The sequence below is a fragment of the Tenrec ecaudatus genome, chromosome 18 (assembly GCF_050624435.1).
Source record: "Tenrec ecaudatus isolate mTenEca1 chromosome 18, mTenEca1.hap1, whole genome shotgun sequence".
Classification (NCBI taxonomy): Eukaryota; Metazoa; Chordata; class Mammalia; order Afrosoricida; family Tenrecidae; genus Tenrec; species Tenrec ecaudatus.
This window is the reverse complement of record NC_134547.1, coordinates 18,032,310-18,051,940: the sequence shown is the minus strand read 5'-3', so window position 1 is coordinate 18,051,940 and position 19,631 is coordinate 18,032,310. Positions and strand designations below refer to the sequence as shown.

Below are 19,631 nucleotides of genomic sequence, written 5' to 3'. Positions count from 1 at the left end.
CACACTTGTACATGAACCTCGGTGTCTGCCTCAGGAGCCTTGCCAGCCCTAGGGAGGGGGTGAAGGAGCAGATGTTGGGCCTCCAGAGGAGGAAGTATGAATCCCTTGGCACCTTTTCTAAGGTCACACTCAGGGACAGTGATGCAAGGGGGGGTGGGACTGATGGGATGACATAACCAAGCGAGGAGGCAGGTTCAGATAAAAGTCCCAGCTCAAGCCAGCGGGGCTGCACTGGAGTGGAAGACACGCAGCCTAGAGCCATGGAGCTCAGCATTCTCCTCCTCCTCACTGTCTTCACAGGATTCTTACTTCTCCTGGCCAGGGACCACCCAAAGACCCACAGCCACCTCCCTCCAGGTCCCCGTCCTCTGCCTTTTTTGGGGAACCTTCTGCAGATGGACAGAAGAGGTCTACTCAAATCCATCCTGAGGGTGAGAGCCTGAAGGGCAGGGTCAGAGGGTGGCTGGTCCCTACCTTGGTACTTGGGAATCACTCAAGTATCCCTAAGAAAGAGTCAGGTGTCCCGGCTCAGGGATGGAGTGCATCCCTGGTTCGGTAGGTAAGGTGCATGGAGCTGAAGCCTGGCGGATTGTGGTCAGGTTGTCCCAATCCTTCCTGCTCAATTGAAAGGACACAGGCATTGTCCTAGCAGGGGGCAGATGGCTATGAAGAGGTGTGGTGCGTATGGGGCACAGGTGTAGAATTTTACTCTTCCAGCTTCCCTTGATACAGTCCCTAGATGCCAGCTGCCACTAGCAGAGAGAAAAAGAGGCAGAGGAACTACACACAGGCTGGAGTCCAAGCCAGGGCAGTGGCGGAGAGGGAGGGAGAGCAGCAAGGGAAGGGAAGGATCCTGGGAGACTTGGAAAGGACTCCTCATCAGTGAGGTCCTTCTCCAAACTCCCTGCCATCGAGTCAATGACCGACTCATCGTGACCCCATGGAACAGGATGGAACTGCCCGCTGTGAGCTTCTGAGACGGTAATCATTGACCGAGTAGAAAACCTCATGTTCCTCCTGTGGAGGAAGGCCTGTGGGGATCTAGAGGGTCATTGGAAGAGCCTCAGTGCAGTCTGTGACCCCCCTAAATTATATGCACAAATGTGTGTACCTATTTGTGGAGGATGCCCAGCTTTAATAAAATGCTCAAAGGATTTATTTATGCCCAAATGTTTAAACATCTTTAATCATTGGAGATATAGATAAGGACATGGGAAAAACATATCTCCCTAATGGGTCCTAGGATCCACCAGATGTGGAAACAGTTGTGTGCCCTGGTGGTTTTGATCTCTGGACCTGTGGATCTGAGCCCAGTGCATAACCAGTGTAATAGCAGGGCTCCAGTAAGGAACTTAATGCGCTAGATGGGTGGCTGCCACGTGTGGGTCATTTAGTCAGCTCCCAATCACGGCTTTTTAGGCATGATTGCATTTTAAGTAGGCATCTATTCATCAACAGTGCAATTGACTCAAGCAAGACCCATCCTTCCATGACTTGAGAACAACTTGAGGTGCTTTGTGTCCCTCTGACTGATAAGAACTGTGATGAACATAAAATGGGGTGATCTTCTGGAAAGGATTGAGAAACTCGAGTCATCAGGGAAAGACAGACAGACTCAACTTTGCTGTGATCCTGAGACCTTGTCCTGGACACCAGCGCAAGGCCAGGGTCATTGCAGGAACCCTGAATTGGGAACCACCCCTGCATGTCAGGAGAAACAACCTAGGCTGGTTTTCAAGTCCGAGAGCTGGGTGGAGGAGGAAAAGTCAGTGGGATTATGAGGCCAGGCCACGTGGGGTTGTGTGCACCATGACAAAGACCTCAGAGCTTGTTTTAAGACGTAGAAGCATTGGAAGGAATACGGCATGCTAGGGACAGGAGCGAATTGGTATTTCAATAAGATCACTCTGGCCCCAGAGAGTGAGATGATTGTAGGACCCCAAGGAAGAGGGTCGGCAGAGACCCTGGTGAGAGATTCTGAAGTTGATGGAGCCTTTTTTTCTGATTTTAAGTACATTTTTATTGGAGTTTGACATCATCTCAAACAGGCACAACTCTCATTTGCCCAGCTCAACAGATATTCACACCCATGACATTGGCATGTAGAGCAAGCCCGCTCACTCCTTCCCATCACTGCCCTCTACACTATCCTGACCCTAGTTTAGTTTTGCCTCTTTCTGAACTCAGTATAAATAGATGGAGTTGCATCTTAATTGTTTCCACTCAGCATTATGCCGGTGAATTGTCTTTGTTTCTGTGTACAGTGACAGTTTGTTCTTTTTCTTTGCTGTAGAGTATTCCCTTGCATGAGTATTTTATGATGCATGAATTCCTTACCTACGTTGATGAGAATTTTAATAAGGCTCCCACGACTGTCCTTCTTCATTACAAAAATAACACTTTTATTGACATTGTGATATATACTTCAGATACCATACAATAGTTTAAGCATATTGAAAATGATTACACAATCATCATTGTAATAAATTTTAGAAGAGTTTCTTCTTACTTGTATTGGTTATTCACTCCCCATTTCCCCCCAAGTCCATGAAACTAGTAATGCAGTTACTGTCTCTAAGACTTACCCATCCTGGATTTTGTGTATAGCACAAAATCAAGTAAAAAGAAAGAAAAACAACAAAAAAAACCCAACCAAACAAACAAAAGTCCCAAACTCCAAACTCATTAACACTAAGAAAATACAATATAGAACTTAAGTTCAAAAGTATACATCTAAACCTTCTGAAGAGTTTTCAACTATTTCCAAAAACTAGTTTTACACTAACTTACTTACCCAGCACCAGTGGAAAAGGGTTCCAATTTCTCCACATTTTTGCTAACACTTGTTCTTGTCTGTGTTCTTTCTTAGTAGTGATGAACCGCTAGCTCATCATAGTCTTTCCTCACATACCATACAATTTAATTAACCATATTAAGACGATTTGTGCAATCCTCATCACAATCTACTTCCGAACATTTTCTTCTCGTGCTCATTGCTGTTAGCTCCTCATACTCCTCTACCCCGCCCCCACCCTCTCCTGCATGTTCCTATCCAGTTACTGTCTCTGAAGATCCACCTGTCCTGGATATTTTTGGGGTGAGCGCATGTACACATTTCCAGTGGGGATGCATCTAGGCAGGAAACGGGGGGGGGGGGTGGCTGAGTATTCTCCACACTGCTTGGCTTCAGTAGAACTGTTCAAGCAGTTTCCCAATTGGCCCTGCCGGTATTTTATATATTTCACGATCGTGAGCAGAGTGCTGTTACTTTCTCAGATCGTCTTCAGAGTGGGTGCTTCAGGGTTGTCTCCTTGGGAATTGTCAGCAGGAGGGTGAGTTGAAGGAAAGATAGAAATCAAGATTTGGTGATGCTGGGAAGATACGGTGAGGCTCAAGGGTATGGGAGGGTGATAGCAGAAGTATTTCAAAATAGTTCACCACCCCTATTTCTCCAGGCATCAAGCAACCACAGGTGACCTTGGCTGCATCCAGGGTTAACCTTTTAGTTGCTGGGTCCTGAGCTGTGGTAGGAGCACCCAGGGTGGAGTATCATGGGTAGTGACTAATTACCAATCTATATACACGTGTTTGCAGGTTTAGGAGTCCCAGGGGTCATGTAAACAGTCTTGGCTGCTAACTGGAAGGTTCGAAGTTTGAGTCGACGGGGCCATGTTACAGCATCAGAATCAACTATTATTTATTGTTGAGATTACTTTGTTTTCTAATTGAGACTCCAAATCCATATATAAACATTATATATATTTGTATATATAAAGTGAAAGCTGTTCTCACGAAATGAAATCAATGACATTATTCTGTTAAACTCTCCATTCAAGCCCCCCCCCATTCCCTCTCACCATCCTGTTCTCATCCTCCCCCTGGCCTCCTCAAAGTCTTGCCTATTGGTCTAAAACCTTTGCTTTCCATTACAGCAATGGTGATAGTAAATATTTTTCTTTGTAATATAGGTATGATCTTGAGACTGTTTGTTTTTTAATGGCTACAGAGGGGCACACTGACTCTCGCTGTCTTGGGTGGGGCTATAATTGGCAGCTCCGAGAGAAATACGGGGATGTGTTCACCGTGTACCTGGGGCCCAGGCCGGTGGTCATGCTGTGCGGGACGGAGGCCATACGGGAAGCCCTGGTGGACCAAGCTGACGCCTTCTCGGGCCGGGGGAAAATTGCTGCCCTTGACAAAGCTTTCCAAGGATACGGTAATACCCTGAAAGCGGCAGGATCTCAGACGCACATGCACTGCGGTGAAGTCGATTCTGACCCATAGCCTGCCTGCAGGACAGAGCAGAACTGCCCTTGTGGGTTTCTGAGGCTGGACTGCTTGGCGGAGGCAGAATTGCAGACTCCTCTCGGGGCATGAGGGAGGATGGGCTTGGGAGGATAAAGGGGGTCAAAGAAGAGAGGGGGTGTAGAGAGGGGATTGGTGTCTCCTTCCAAACCCCGTCTGCAACCCGTACTTCTCCCCACCCCTCCCCATCCCCCCAGGCATCGTTTTTGCCAATGGAGAGCGCTGGAAAACCCTCCGGCGATTTTCTCTGGCCACCATGAGGGACTTAGGGATGGGCAAGCGGAGCTTGGAGGAGCGGATCCAAGAAGAGGCTCAGTGTCTGGTGGAAGAGCTTCAGAAATCCCAGGGTGAGCTTTGGAGAGAGGGAAGGAGAGGTCAGAGAGTGGGAGAGAGAGAGAGGGAGAGAGAGAGAGAGAGAGAGAGAAATAGGAAACGATGGAGACTGAGACACTGAAGGGCTTAGAGGGAGAAACAGGAGACTAGGGATCGACAGAGATGGGTAGGAGGAAAGCGCAGAGCTTGGGAAAGATAGGAACTCTACAGGTTGCCAAAGAATAATTGGAACACGTACATTCCATGGAAGCAGTGCATGGAGGAACAGGATGCACTGCAATACAATAACTGCTGGGAAGTGCCATCCAGTAGATTCCAACCCATAGCAACTGCATGGTGCAGAGAGGGCTTCCCCATGGGCCTGGCTGTCTGGAAATGGATTGCCAGGTGCTTGTCTCCTCGGGTTGCTCGGTTGGTTGAGCGGCCAGCCTTTGCGTTAGCTGCTGACCGCCGCACCATTCGCACCCCTAGGGCTCACTATGATATCACATGGTATAGAATGTTATAGTATGAATATCAGGAAAGCAAAAGGGAAAGAAAAAATGGACAGACATGTTGGGCAGAGTCAATTGAACTTTCCTTTCCTTGGCTGAGCGGCTGATGAGCTGGCTGGGAGCAGAGCCAGTTGGACAGTGGAAGGGCCCTCAAGGAATTGCTTTTGGCTGTTTCTGGATTCTCCAGTAGAAATCATGGGTTAGCTGGGACAGCAAAGGGACTACAACTCTGTGATCATCTCCATCTCCTTTATTTTCAAATTTTACTACTTTCTTTATTAAACTCTCTCTCCGAAAATACCATGGAACATATCTCTACAGACCAGACAGGGGAGGAGGAGACAAAGGGAGCCATTGAGACATAGAGGCAGAGCGAGCTGGGATTGAAAGGCAGAAGGAGACAAACAGAGTGACAAGGACAAAGAAGCAGGGAAGGAGACAAAGATAGAGATGGTGGAGCAAGAAATAAAAGAAAGAAAGGAAGGAGAGATACAAAAAGAGACAAAAATTCATGGTGGAAGAGACTCAAGAGGCAGAAGGCAAGAAAGGTGGGGCTATGAGGAGACAGGAAATTAGAGAGGAATGCACTTAAATTTTCAAGCCACATAACTAAATGAGTGGTTTCAAGCCTGTCAAACTATTTTCACAGACATTACAGTTCCCCCAGCCACAGGCGAGGACTCCCCTGTCTCCAGAGGCTCACCAACAAACAATCTTGTCTATTCTTTTTGTTTTTTGTTGTTAAAAAAGGAAACAAAACAACCCCAGCCATCCTAGTGGGTATGAGATGATGGGACCACAATTGAATGATCCCTGTAGAGCAGTGGTTCTCAACCTTCGTATTGCGGCCACCTTTTAATAGAGTTCCTCATGTGTGGTGACCCCCCCCCAACCATAAAATTATACTTCTCGATACTTCATCACTGTCATTTGCTACTGTTATGAATCGGGCGACTGCTGTAAATGAGTCATTTGACCCCCACAGAAGTCGTGATCCACAGGTTGAGAACCAGTGGTGTGGAGACTCTGTTGATTAGTGGTCAGCAGGCAGAGGGAGGGGGAAAGGAGATCTTAAGGCTTCGAGGACACTGAGCATCTGTTGGAGGGTGATGGAAAAAATTGGGGAACAGTTTCAGATGATGGCCAAACAACTCAGTGAGCCACTTAACTGTGTTTATGAAAACATCGAAATGGCAAATGATTGGTTCACACACTCACAAATTAGACAGACAGACAGAGTTACCAATAGAAACAAGGGAAGACATCAAAGTATAATTCAAAGAGAGAGAGGGGCTGCACAAATTGGATGTCCTTGAGCTCCCAGCCCACAACCACCTCCTTCAATCAGGAACGGGGGAAAACCTGGATCATATTCATATAGGCATTGATAGACAAATGAAGGCCAGAGAACTAAGATGGGAGAGAGGTGATGAAGGGAGAGTGACAGGGATTGCCAGGATCAAGCCTTTTCAGTGCGGATAAGCTGATCACCTGCTCTGTGTCACTAACTGCCCTGGGACTTGTTCACAGAGTTGAGTAGAGGCTCACAGAGCTGAGGTCCCCCAGAAGATGTAGCATAAGGATCAACAGCTATGATTCTGTCACCAGGTTGTCTAGGTCTGAATACTGGCTCCCTCAGCAATCAGTAGTTGTGATGAGATTGTTCGAATGCTTTCATCTTTCTGCCTGCCAATTTAGAAAATTGAGCTCTTGATTTGTCACAGGGCTGTGGTGAGAAGCAAATGGCACCATAGGTGACATACTTCGAATGGGACCTGGGGTATATATTGTAAGAGAAAGCTAGAGTCAGATGCTACCGTTCTTGCAATAACTCCTGAGCAGTGGGGAATAGTCAGACCAAGATGAGGCAGCAGGCAAATCCATCTCCTCCTGACTTCCTGTCCCCTGACCTGCCAACTTCTCCTTCTAGGAGCCCTACTGGACCCCACCTTCTTCTTCCACGCCATCACAGCCAACATCATCTGCTCCATTGTCTTTGGAGAACGCTTTGCCTATAAAGACCCAAAATTCCTGAGACTGCTGGATAATTTCTATCAGATATTGGCATTGATCAGCTCTTTCTCCAACCAGGTCAGCGAGGGATGGAAGGGGGCAGGGGAGAAGGGGAGGGGGAGCATTTAAGGCAGGAAGAGTCGAGGTCTGTCTTTTGGGCGCAGCCATGTACCTTAGGGTTGGGGAGAAGAGCTGACACCACACAGAGATGGGAGACACAGGGTCCCAGGGGCGGGGAGTGAGAGACTATGAGAACGAAAAGGGTGCGATGGAGGAGGTCGCAAGAGACAGAGGGAGGGTCAGGGAGAAACAAAACAAAATGCTCTGGAGTCAATCAACTGCTACTCATGGTGACCATGCGTGTCAGGGTAGAACTGTGCTGCATAGGGTTTGGGTTTGATTATAATTTAGTTGGAATTAGATGGCAGTTAGCTTTTGAAAGCATTTTGTTTGACTGTGAATGAAGTGAAGGTTTACAGAGGAGCTCATCCGTCTTACGTTCAACAATTTACACATACATTGTTCCAAGGCATCCAATGCAAGTACCAGCTCCCACCTCCCCATTCCGCTCCTCTCGCCTTCCTAACCCTCTGAGCTCTGTCATTGGGTCAACACCCCCTTGAATCGTAGACCGTGGATTTTTCTAATGTAACGATGTTTTCATTTCTAGACCTGAAGGTTGACGAAGGGCCATAATCTTCAAGGTCCTACCTGTCCCATCCAAGCAGTCAGCCTGGCCTCTTTTATGATTTTAGCACCCCCCCCCCCCGTTTTCACGTAATCTACCTAGGACTGCTTAGCGTGATCCTTTGGGGAGCTGATGGCAGTGATAGCGGGGCACCATCTACTATGGGTTCCAGGGTTGTGGACTGCGTGTTTTCATGTGCGCTTCAATTCTCGTCACTCTTCTTCCTTCTGGCCGGGGAAAGACAAACGGTCACACCTGAGAAAGCTGCTCACCACCTTTTAAGATCCCAGTCGCTACTCATCCAAGTCTAATGTAGACCGTTGTCTTTGTGAACTGGGTTGTGCCAGTAGATGTCGCCATCTCTCAAGACGAGTTCCATAGGGTTTTTATTCTTTGAACTCTTTAGAAGTGGATCACTAGGCCTTTCTGGGAGGCATCTTTGAGTGGATTTGAACTTCCATCTTTTTGATCAGCAGCCAAGCTTCTAAAGCATTTGCATCACCTAGGGACTCCCCAGACTCCCCAGACTGACTGTGTTGTATGGAGTTTCCAGTGGTTGATTTTTCAGAAGTAATGAACGCATCACGCCTTTCTTCTGAGGCACGTCAGGGGCACTCGAACACTCACTTTTTGGTTAGTAGCCAAACACATACACTGTTCCCACTGATCAGGGGCCATGAGATGCAGGGAGAGAGACCTAAAAAAAATCAGAGTGATTGGAGGAGAGAAGAGAAGGAGAAATGAGAGGAGTTAGAGAGAAAACAAGCTAAAGAAGACAAAGAAGCGAAGAGAAAGGGCTCTTGAAAGACAAAGTTGAGAAGATAATAGAACGAATCAGACTCTCAGTCTCTACTCTTCTAACCCCATCTGCCTTTGCATCTTTGTCAGTCTTTGGCAAAGTCTCTGCCTCATCTGAAGACATGGACATGTGAAAATAAGAAACCCCATTTCTCCATTTGCTTCCCATTTTCTTCTCTCTCTGTTGTTGCTTTTTAAAATAACCGCCCTCAGATGATAACAAAAAGGTTCCACTTAAACAAAACAAAACACCTGCAACATTTCCCTTTTTTGACTAACCTGCCTACCCATCCATTGTATTTTTTGAGTGAAACCATTTAGTCAGCCTTTAAGGAGTAAAAATATGCCAATTGATATTGGTATTGGTTGTATGACATGACTGATAAAACAGGTTTTATTGAACTGTCTGAAAGACAAAGGTTGGATAGGCAAATATTGTACTCTCTCTGTCATAGCTACAGATTTTAGATTCACATATGGGGTTGCCACAAATACAGGTACCCAGGACCTCTTATTGAGGGTTCTGATCTAGGATGAGGTCTTGGGGGGAGTATCTGAGCCAAGTCCAACACATGATTCCAATGTGCTCCTGGTGCTGAGAAAACACACACACACACACACACACACACACACACACTTCTGGAAGGAGACAAACCAAAGAGTTAACATTGATGATCTCTAAATGGAGATAGCAAAGATGACTTTCACACCTTACTGTAGACAGTTTTGCATTTTGGGGGAATTACTACAATTACTTTTATCCCCAGATAAAGCAGAATAAAAAATGATGATGCTACAAAATAAATAGAGTTCCAAGTGGCATCATTTTGTGCATCGGTACAGCAAGGGAGATGCAGAGAGACTGAGAGAGGCAAGGAGAATGAGAACAGGCTGAGGTGGTAATCATACACACACACACACACACACACACAGAGAGAGAGAGAGACCCAGGTGTAACCAAGACAGACACACAGAAAGAGGTGGTAAAGGAGCAATACTACAAGGAGGTGGAGGCAAATGGAAGGACATGTGGATAAAGTAGGAAGACACAGAAGGAGAGACAGGAGGCTAACAGCTCAGTGGAATCACAGAGTCAGAGTGAGGGGCTTGGATCAACGGAGTGATCAATCAGTAGAAAGGGGGATAAAGAAACACGTTGTTAGGGAGAGAGAAAATCAAAGAGAGAAAGACACAGAGATGGAAATACATAGCGACAGAGATAGCGTGAGAGTCGGTGTAAGCAGCGAAGAAACAGAGACATAGAGATGGCAGACTGAAAAAAACCCCACACAAACCAACAGATTCAGCAGGGCAGAGAGGAAGAGATGTCAACTAGTAGGAGTCGACGTCAAAACCTGGAGCCTGGAGGGGGAGGCGGCTCTCTGTCTCTCTGCACAGAGCAATCCCAGGAAGAGGGTCTAGCACATAGCAGGGTGTCTTTCAGTCTCCCCTCCCCACCAGCCCCAGTCAGGCCTCATCTCCTGGCTTCTTCTGCCTTTCAGGTGTTTGAGCTCTTCTCTAATGTCCTGAAGCACTTTCCCGGCACACACCAACAAATCTACAAAATCATTTTAGAAGTCAACACCTTCATTGCCCACAGTGTGGAGAAGCACCAAGCAACCCTGGACCCCAACACACCCCGGGACTTCATTGATACCTTCCTGCTCTGCATGGACAAAGTGGGTAGAGGAGGGGTGGAGAGGGAAGAAGGGAGGGGGAGACTGGAACAGAAGCCATAGAGGGGAGGGGAGCAAGAGAACGCAGAATGAGGCGATGGAAGATGATGAGGGAGGACTGAGATCGAAACGGAAAAGGCAAGGTGGGAGACAAAGACCAATGGACCAGAAAGATGGGAAGATGGAAGCAGAGCAAGACGGAGAGAGATGAGCTTGGGAAGTGACAGGGGTGAAGATGGTGGACGATGGAACACAGAGCAGGAAAGATGGGCGTGCCAGAGGTTGGGGAACAGGTGTCTGGCGCCCAGAGGGATGCATGTGTGTGCCAGACCCCAGCCTTCCTCAACCCAGCCTTGTCCTCCCCACCCAGGAGAAGTCCAACAAGGACACCGAATTCCACCAGCGGAACCTTATCCTCACTGTGTTGTCGCTCTTCTTTGCTGGCACGGAGACCACCAGCACCAGTCTCCGCTATGGGTTCCTGCTCATGCTCAAATACCCGCACATCACAGGTGGGTGGGGCCGGGAGAGACCACCTGGAGGGATCTCCTGACTCCGCTTTGACTTGCAGAGGAGGAATTATGGGTCATGTGTGGCAGAGAGATGAGGCTCTGCCTTTTAGCCTGAGTGGTTCTACAGGTCCTGGGGTAATTCCCACTAACCCAGCCCTTTCAATGGCTGGGTCATTTGAAGAGCTCTTCCCTCAAAGTTTCATCTTTAACCACTCACAGATTGATTTATCTGTCATCTTTCCATCCCTCAAGCCTTCTTTTGATTCGTACTTTCATTAATGATTTCATTTGCCTATGGAATAAGTTATTTATTTGCTCAAGCGTTCTCTACTTTATGAGTCTGTATTCAGTCTAACCATCCATTGATTTTTTTATATACTCATTCTTTCACCAATCCATTTATTCCTCTGACAGAGACATTCTTTCATCCATTCATTCACCCATCTGCTCTATTCATTCATTGATTTATTATCTATGGATCATTTATTGATCAATGATTTACCAATTGACCTCCTTATTGAGAGATACCCAAATATAGAATTAATTCATCAATTTGTTCATTCATTAACCTTTCCAGTCCTGAATTCATTCAGCTATTGTTTGGTGATTGCATTGATTCACTTATTCATTTAGTTGGTCATGAAATAATCTATTGCTCGATTTCACTGTCATATTCCTGAGGACTGCGATATACTTGAGGATGTGCAGTTTACATATAACACACACACAAGGACTACTAGTGTTGGAGAGAGAATTCTGAAAAAGAAAAAGCCTTCCTATGGATGATCTTGACTCCATAAGAAGAGCAACCCATAAGGGAACATCCAACATGGTTTCCTTTAAGGTTGGAGAAGCTGTGTGTGTGCATTTGTGTGTTTCTGCTTGTCCGTGTGCGGAGAGAAGTGACAGTATTTCAGAGGGAACGAATCCTTGTGGCTCCCTCTTCCACTCCCCTCTCCAACTAGTTGCTCTGAGCGGTGTTCACGTTCTACACTTCACTGTCGATGTTTCCTGACTTGTTGACTCCTAGAAAGCGCATCCCCCCACTGGAAGGTCTCTTGGCACTGTTTGCTTCAATTAAGTGAATCAGGGCTGCACGGACCCCCTTCTTGTGTGCAGAGAAAGTCCACAAGGAGATTCACCAGGTGATTGGCTCCCATCGAGCTCCAGTTCTGGATGACCGAGTCAAAATGCCATACACTGATGCGGTCATTCATGAGATCCAGCGATTCGGGGACATCGTGCCCTTTGGTTTGCCCCATGTGGTCACCAAAGACACGAACTTCCGAGGGTACATCATCCCCAAGGTAAGGCCCGATGAGCCCCTGCATCTCTTAAGAGTATGGGCATCCTGCGTTTCCTTCAACAGCAAACTTGACCTCTTTGCTAATGCAGGTTCTTTTGGTGTTGTTCTTCTTGGGTGGAGGTGCGGAGATGGTGCATTATATTGATCTGTTTCATATACCCCTCCCCCAGGACACTGAGGTATTCCCCATCCTGAGCTCTGCCCTTCACGACCCACATTACTTTGAAAAACCGGATGACTTCAACCCGGACCACTTTCTGGATGCCAAAGGGGCACTGAAGAAGACTGATGCTTTTATGCCTTTCTCCTTGGGTGAGTTGGAGCTACATTCTTTTTTTGCCAATGCCAGAGTGAGGTTTCAATCTCTCCTCTAGGCAAACGAGGAGAGGCGCCATTTATCAAGCAATTATTAGATACCCTTTCCTTTTCCCTGCATGATGTCATTCGATTACCCCCCTTTGCCACCTGAGAAGTCTTGAGACATGACATGTGTCTCTACGACACACTTAAAAAATCATTTTTTTCAAGTGATCTAATATAAATTTATTGCCATTATGAATATTTTTCTTACTTTTTATTTGATTATTTAAAAAAAATCTTTTTATTGGGGCTCATAAGGCTCTTATCACAGTCTATACATACATCAATTGACCAAAGCACCCTTATACATTCGTTGCACTCGTCATTCTCATAATTCACTTCCACTTGGGTTCCTGGTATCAGCTCGGTTTCTCTTCCCCCCCCCCATCCCCCTCCCTCCCCGATCCCACCCCTGGTCCCTTGATAGTTTATAAATAATTATTATATCTTATCTTACACTCCCCGGCGTCTCCTCTCACCCGCCTCCCCATTGCCCATCTCCCAGAGAGGAAGTTACACATAGATCTCCGAGATCGGTTCTCCCTTTCTACACCTCCTTCCCTCCTGGTGTCGCCACTCCTACCGCTGGTGTTGAGGAGTTCATCTGTCCTAGATTCCCTGTGCCTCAAGATCCCCACTGCACCGCTGTAGATCCTCTGGTATAACCAGGTCTGCAAGGCAAGGTAGAATTGGGGTCATGATGATTGGGAGGGGAGGAAGCGTTCAGGAACTAGAGGAAGGTTTTTAGTTTCATTGTTGCTACACTGAACCCTGAGTGGCCCATCTCCTCCACACTCCCCCTCTGGAAGGGGTGTCCAGCTGTCTACAGATGGGCATTGGGTCCCCATCACGCACTCCCCCTCTTTCACGGTGATGTGATTCTCCCCACCACCCCACCTTTGTTGTTGGAGACCTGATCTCCTCTGCCCTTCACGATCACCTATGTTGGTGTGCTGCTTCCGTGTGGGCTCGGTTGCTTCTGGGCTAGATGGCCACTAGTTTGTTTCAAGCCTTTAAGTCCCCAGACGCTATATCTCTCAGTAGCCGGGCACCATCAGCCTTCTTCACCACACTTGCTTATGCACACTTTCGTCTTCAGCGATTATGTGAGGAAGGTGATCACACAATGATTGTTTTTGTTCCTTTGTATATGCTACATGGTCCATTCAACACCTTGTATTCGCTTAGGCCGTGTGCTTCTTCTCTGTGGGCTTTGTTGCTTCTGAGCTAGATGGCCGCTTATTTGCCTTCAAGCCTTTAAGACCCCAGACGCTATATTTTTTGATAGCCAGGCACCATCAGCTTTCTTCACCACGTTTGCTTACACACACGTCTGTCTTCAGTGATCATGTCGGGAAGATGGGTGTCCTGCAATGACTGTTTAGCAGGGCGAGGTGCTATTGTATTGGGGGATTATGCATGAGGAGGCCCAATGTCCATCTGCTACCCTACTACTGAACCTATAAATATATGCATATAAATCTATTGCCCCCATAATCATAAATATATTTACATATGTTGTGTCTGTATTTAGGCTTCTCTGTATGCACTTTGCCTCCTACTCCTTTCCTCTATTTCCTTTCGCTTTCCTCCCGACCCATTACCATGTTTAGCCTTCATTCTGGTTTCAGTAATTCCTCTCAGTTACCTTGCTCTTGGTCACTCCCTACCAGTCCTCCCCTCCCCTCCCTCCTCTGGTTTTGAGCCACTCGCTGTTCCCTTGTCCCTGTGTTGGGCGACACCTCCTCCCTTCCCCTACCTCCCACGCTCTCATGTCCCTCCAGGACCGTTGGTCCTGTTGTTTTCTTCTCTCATTATTTGTCCAGCCTATCTTGTCTAGGTGGATCTGCTGACATAGTAATATGTGCATACAAATGCATATGACTTTGACTGCGCCCAAGTGGCACATAAGAACATGGCTTTGACAGAAGCAACATCGACACGCTAATAAGCAGAAAAGCCACTAACATACAAAATTTACAAGGTTAAAAAAAACAAATAAAAAAAGACCAAACAAAAAGATAGCAAATATTAAAAGAAAAATTGCTAGTAGTTCAAGGTCAGTTCGTTGGCCTTTAGGAGTGTTTTCTAGGTGTAGCTTTTGAGGCGCCACGTCCTGGCCCGGAAGACCATCCTTTATACTCCCTCGGGATCCCTTTGCTCTGCTTCCTCCACTGCTCCATTGCACGCCCCCAGTGTTTGCCTCAGTGTGGCGGGGTCAGCTCAGTCGCACATCCCCCATTGTGTCTCAGGTGCTGTCCCGTGTAGGGCCATGTGTTGGTGCAGGATGTCGCATCTCGTAGTGTGGCCAGCTGAATGGTCCTCTCTGTATGATGGGCCCTTCTAGCTGGTCTATCGACCTTGGGCTTGGTGGACCCAGGTGTACTCCACTACGTCCTTTCTCCTTCTTTTGAAAAAAAAAAATCATTTTATTGGGGGCTCGTACAACTCTTTTTTTAAAGATCATTTAATGTTTTAAAATAATTTTGTTGGGGACTCGTTCAACCCTTATCACAGTCGACCCATCCATCCATTGTGTCAAGCACGTTTGTACATTTGGTGTCATCATTATTCTCAAAATATTTTATTTCTACTTGAGCCTTTGGTATCAGCTCCTCATTGTCCCTCCCTCCACACACGCCCCTCCCTCATGAACCATTTAGAAATTATTATTGTTGTTTTGTCATGTCTTACACTGCTGATGTCTCCCTTCACCCACTTTTCTGTTGTCTGTCCCCCAGGGAGGGGGTTATATGTGGATCCTTGTGATAGGTTCCCCCTTTCTACCCCACCTTCCCTCCACCATCCTTGTATTGCCACTCTCACCACTGGTCCTGTAGGATCTTGTGTCCTGGATTCCCTGTGTTTCCATTTCCTCTCTGTACCAGTGTACATCTTCTGGTCTAGGCAGATTTGTTAGGTAGAATTGGGATCATGATAGTGGTGGTGGTTGGCAGGCAGAGGAAGTATTAAAGAACTAGAGGAGAGTTGTATGTTTTATCGATGCTATACTGCACCCTGACTTGCTCATCTCTTCCCTGTGACCCTTCTGTAAAGGAATGTCTAGTTGTCTGCAGATAGGCTTTGGGTCACCATGCTGCACTCCCCATCATTTACAATGATATGATTTTTTATTCTTTGTTGCCTGATACCAGAGCCATGGACACCTTGTGATCACACGGGCGGGTGTGCTTCTTTCATGTGGGCTTTGCTGCTTTTCAACTAGACAGCCACTTGTTTATCTTTAAGCCTTTAAGACCCCAGATGCTATGTCTTTTGATATCCAGCCACCAGCAGTTTTCTTCACCACATTTTCTTACATGAATGAGCTATGGAATGGTACAATACATGTATTAACTCCCAATGAAGAATACATTTAACAACAAGAAAGAGTTCTAGGCTTACAGGGCAGTCCCATAGGGTGTCTATGAATCAGCATCCAATTGATGGCAGTGAGTTTGGTTTGGTTTGGTGTGTTTGTAGATACCCTGTAAATAGGGAAGGAATGAGACTATAACTTTAACAAATAATTTTTAAAGTAAATCATTTTATACAGATATTGGAACAATCTGGGAATCAATTGTATCAAGCAAACTTTTACAGACGTTGCCATCAGAGACTGTAACTTTTGAACCGGAGTTGAGAACCTCGTTCTTTTCTCCCTCGGAGTTGCTGGTGGTTTAGACTTATCAGTGTAACGTGTCACCACGACGGACACCACGAGCTTCCTCCAAAGCATACCTTGAGCTGAGGGTGAAAGGTCACCTCCATGCAAAGCCCTGGCCATGAACAACTCCCAAAAGTGCTGTGCCTGTTCCAAGCCCGTGAGGGTGACCTCTCTCTCTTCATCCACAGGGAAGAGAATTTGCCTTGGCGAAGGCATTGCCCGGACAGAATTGTTCATCTTCTTCACCACCATCCTCCAGAACTTCTCTGTGGCTGGATCGGTGGCCCCTGATGAGATCGACCTCACGCCCTGGGAGTCTGGTGTTGTGGGCAAAGCACCCCGAACGTACCAGATCCGTTTCCTGCCCCGATGAGGGGGTAGGGACAGGGGCCAAAAGATCCCGGAGGCCTTCTGGGGTTCCCACCTCTCCTGAGGATGCTCCCTGATGCCCGTCCATTCTCCCCATCTCTGAGAGACCTGCTGCAGACCTGGACCCTTCCCCTGTCTTGGTTGTTGCTCCCAATTCGAAGGTCATTTCTAACATCTCATCTCCTTCCACCACACTGAAAGTTTTCTGTAGACACCAGGAAGTCTTTTTGCATTCCTTCTAGGAAGGAATTCCAGAAGTGAGAAGCAACCTCAGAAAGACCAAATCCTTCCTTGTTGTACCTCAAGAAACTGGGCTTCTCAGGGGACACTTGGCATAGGACTTCTCAGCCGCCGTGTCTCTGCAGGCTGAGCGCCTTCTTCCATGGCTCAGGTGAACCGCAGTGTCCATCTATCCCTGCCCAGTGCCCCAGGAGAGGCAGACACAAAGGACTACCCATGCACGCTGAGTCCAGTTCTCCTCTCCAAAGCCCTGTGTGGAGGGGCAACAATCAGGCCCATTTTACAGCTGTGCAAGCAGAGCGCCCCCGGGAATGATACCGGTTGTCCAAGGGGGAATAATGCCAGTGAGTGGAGGAGTCACAGCCTCTGTTTTTATGTCTGGGGCCAGAATTCCAATGTTCCACTGCAGCCTCTTCAATTTTCAAATAGTCCTGCCTAGTTTTTCCGTCTGTGAGAAGGTCTCTCCCGAGCCAGTGCCCCTCCTGATTCGTGTGATTTCAGTGCCTTGCCCTCTCTGATACATCCTTTTAATAAACACCCAAAGCTGATGTGCCTATGCCAGGTGTCCTTCAGTGCATGACTCAATTATTGACCGATCTCAGGAACCTGAGACCATCTCTCACTCACCTGATGTTGTTGTCTCATTACCCCTGGTAGTTCCAATACCTGGAGCGGGAGTCAAGAATATGTGCTGAGGAATGAATGGCTCAGTCAGTTCCTTATGATCTCACATTGGAATTCGACACCCACCCCATCTTCTGATGCTCCTCAATAAACCCTCATTTTCCAGTGGGCACAGCATACCCCTCACTCTGCCTGCCCACTAGGCTTGATTTCTCATGCCAGCCTCTGACAAAACTGGCTGGGGGGAACCCCCCCTAAGCCCATCCTCCACACGACCCACCAACTGCCAGCATCACTGCCCTTTCTTCAGGGAGGTGCTCTTGCCAGCCAAGGGCACTGCCCTTTGGGAAAGGAAGCCGGCTTTGGACCCTAACCTAGAGAGGCCAAACTTCCTGGCTTTGGCAGCACCTGCCACATTGGGGATCCTGTTGTCCCTCGAGAATCCCCAGGAGCTCTGCCAAGGTTGATCACGGTCATGGCCTCTCTCAAACATAGAAACAAAACAACCAACGAAGCCGTGTGGCTTTAAGAGGGGGCAGCAGAATGGAAGGCAGGTGCATTGAGAACCATCACGGGCCTCTTGATCCTCTGGGTCTGAGGACTCCCTACCTCCAAGGACCATGTCTTGCCTGAACCTCCAGCTGTACCCTTCCGGGGGAACATTTTGAAAATAGACTACAAGGCCTTTCTCAAGCTCTTCCAGAATGTGAGACGGGGGACGAGGAAGAAGTGGGTGGATGGAGATCAGAGCTCACAGGCAGCAAGGCAGTTGGGAGTTAAACATTGGGTTGGCCACAACCTGGTCCCACATGCATACCAGCGAAGCTTCTGGAATGCCCATGGGAGAAGGTTGACAGGAGAAGGAAGTTCTGATAGACCCGAGCCTTTGAGTTGGAGCCTTTCCGAGGAGGAAACGAAGTAACTGGACCAGCGTGGGAACACTCAGCAATGCTTCCAATTCAAAGTTGGTAGGGAATCTGAGAGATGGGAATGTTTGGGGTAAGCATGGGAGTGGGCGGGTTGGTGGAGGCCACTAAGTAGAAGCTCCCTTGTTCCCCCATGGAGCTAAATGGGAAGCAAAATATACCCAAGATTCAGTACACAAATGTAGACCTCTTAATAGTTTACAGCAGCGGTTCTCAACCTTTTGGTCAAGACCCTTTGGGGGGTGAACAACCCTTTCACAGGAGTCGTGTAAGACCATCAGAAAACATGTATTTCCAATGGTCTTAGGAACTGAGGCATCGCCTCTCTATCTGTCTCCAGGCCGATCTGTCCACATGCAGCTACGCCCACCTACGAGTACCCGGCGTGAAGACTTTTACCCATGCTACACCATGCTTCAAGACAAATTTTCATTGAATTGTCATTAGAAATACATATTTCACAATATGTAATGACATATTGTTTTCGTGATTCATCATGATGCTTTCATGATGTTCTATTTGTAACAAGGAAAATACACCCTGCCAATCAGGTATTTACACAGTTTATCACAGTGGCACAATGACATTTATGAAGTACCAACGAAAATAATTTTATGGTGGCGGTCGGGGGGACACCACATGCGGAACTGTATGAAAGGGTCACGGCATTAGGAAGGTTGAGAACCATTGTTTTAGAGAATGTCCTTCCACATGACTCTATGAATCATGCGCGCGCGCGCGCGCACACACACACACACACACACACACACACAGACAGACACACAGAGGCAGATCATCGTTAAATGGATGGTAGCAAGATAGAAAAGTAGATGGAAGAAAAGTTGGAAGGAGAAAAGGAAATGGAGGGAAACAAAGGAAAATTAATTGGCTTCTTTTATCTGTTAGCCAGTGGTTTCAATCCAAGACAGAGGGCAAGGGTAAGGTGAAGCAGTTTTACACACACACACACACACACACACACACTCTCTCTCTCTCTCTCTCTCTCTCTCTCTCTCTCTCTCTCTCTCACTCATTCACTCACTTTTGAAGTTGTGAAGGTGCCCTGTTCAAATCCCTTAAGCCATTTCACCTGTATCTGCAGGTGTGAGATTTGTCATGTGCTAAATTCTTCAATTTTCTGGGAATTATTTCTGATTGATCTCTATGGAGCCCTGGATCTGTGCATCTTTTCTGGCTATATTGTAACGTCATAGCGTGACTCCACCTGTATAAGATGATTTCCTATTTTACGGGTGCTAGTCTCTCTCTGTAGGGGAACTGGGGGCGTCGTGGTTATGCATTGGGCCATTAACTGCAAGG

General features: G+C 47.2%; 1 protein-coding gene across 1 annotated transcript; it reads left to right on the top strand.

Annotated features, from left to right (window-relative positions):
• The first annotated feature begins 260 nt into the window (after nt 1–260).
• LOC142431817 (cytochrome P450 2B4-like) lies at nt 261–16,525 on the top strand. Its single transcript, XM_075536775.1, has 9 exons — nt 261–431; nt 4,054–4,216; nt 4,503–4,652; nt 7,063–7,223; nt 10,134–10,310; nt 10,678–10,819; nt 11,939–12,126; nt 12,296–12,437; nt 16,341–16,525. The coding sequence occupies exons 1-9, from the start codon at nt 261–263 to the stop codon at nt 16,523–16,525; spliced, it is 1,479 nt and encodes a 492-aa protein (XP_075392890.1).
• Nucleotides 16,526–19,631: the final 3,106 nt, after the last annotated feature.

Excerpts from the sequence above, each read along its gene's own strand:
- LOC142431817 (XM_075536775.1), top strand. The coding sequence starts at position 261 with ATGGAGCTCAGCATTCTCCTCCTCCTCACTGTCTTCACAGGATTCTTA. Across the intron at positions 432-4,053 it reads TACTCAAATCCATCCTGAGG|CTCCGAGAGAAATACGGGGA; the intron begins GTGAGAGCCTGA and ends TATAATTGGCAG. Across the intron at positions 12,127-12,295 it reads GAGGGTACATCATCCCCAAG|GACACTGAGGTATTCCCCAT; the intron begins GTAAGGCCCGAT and ends CCCCTCCCCCAG.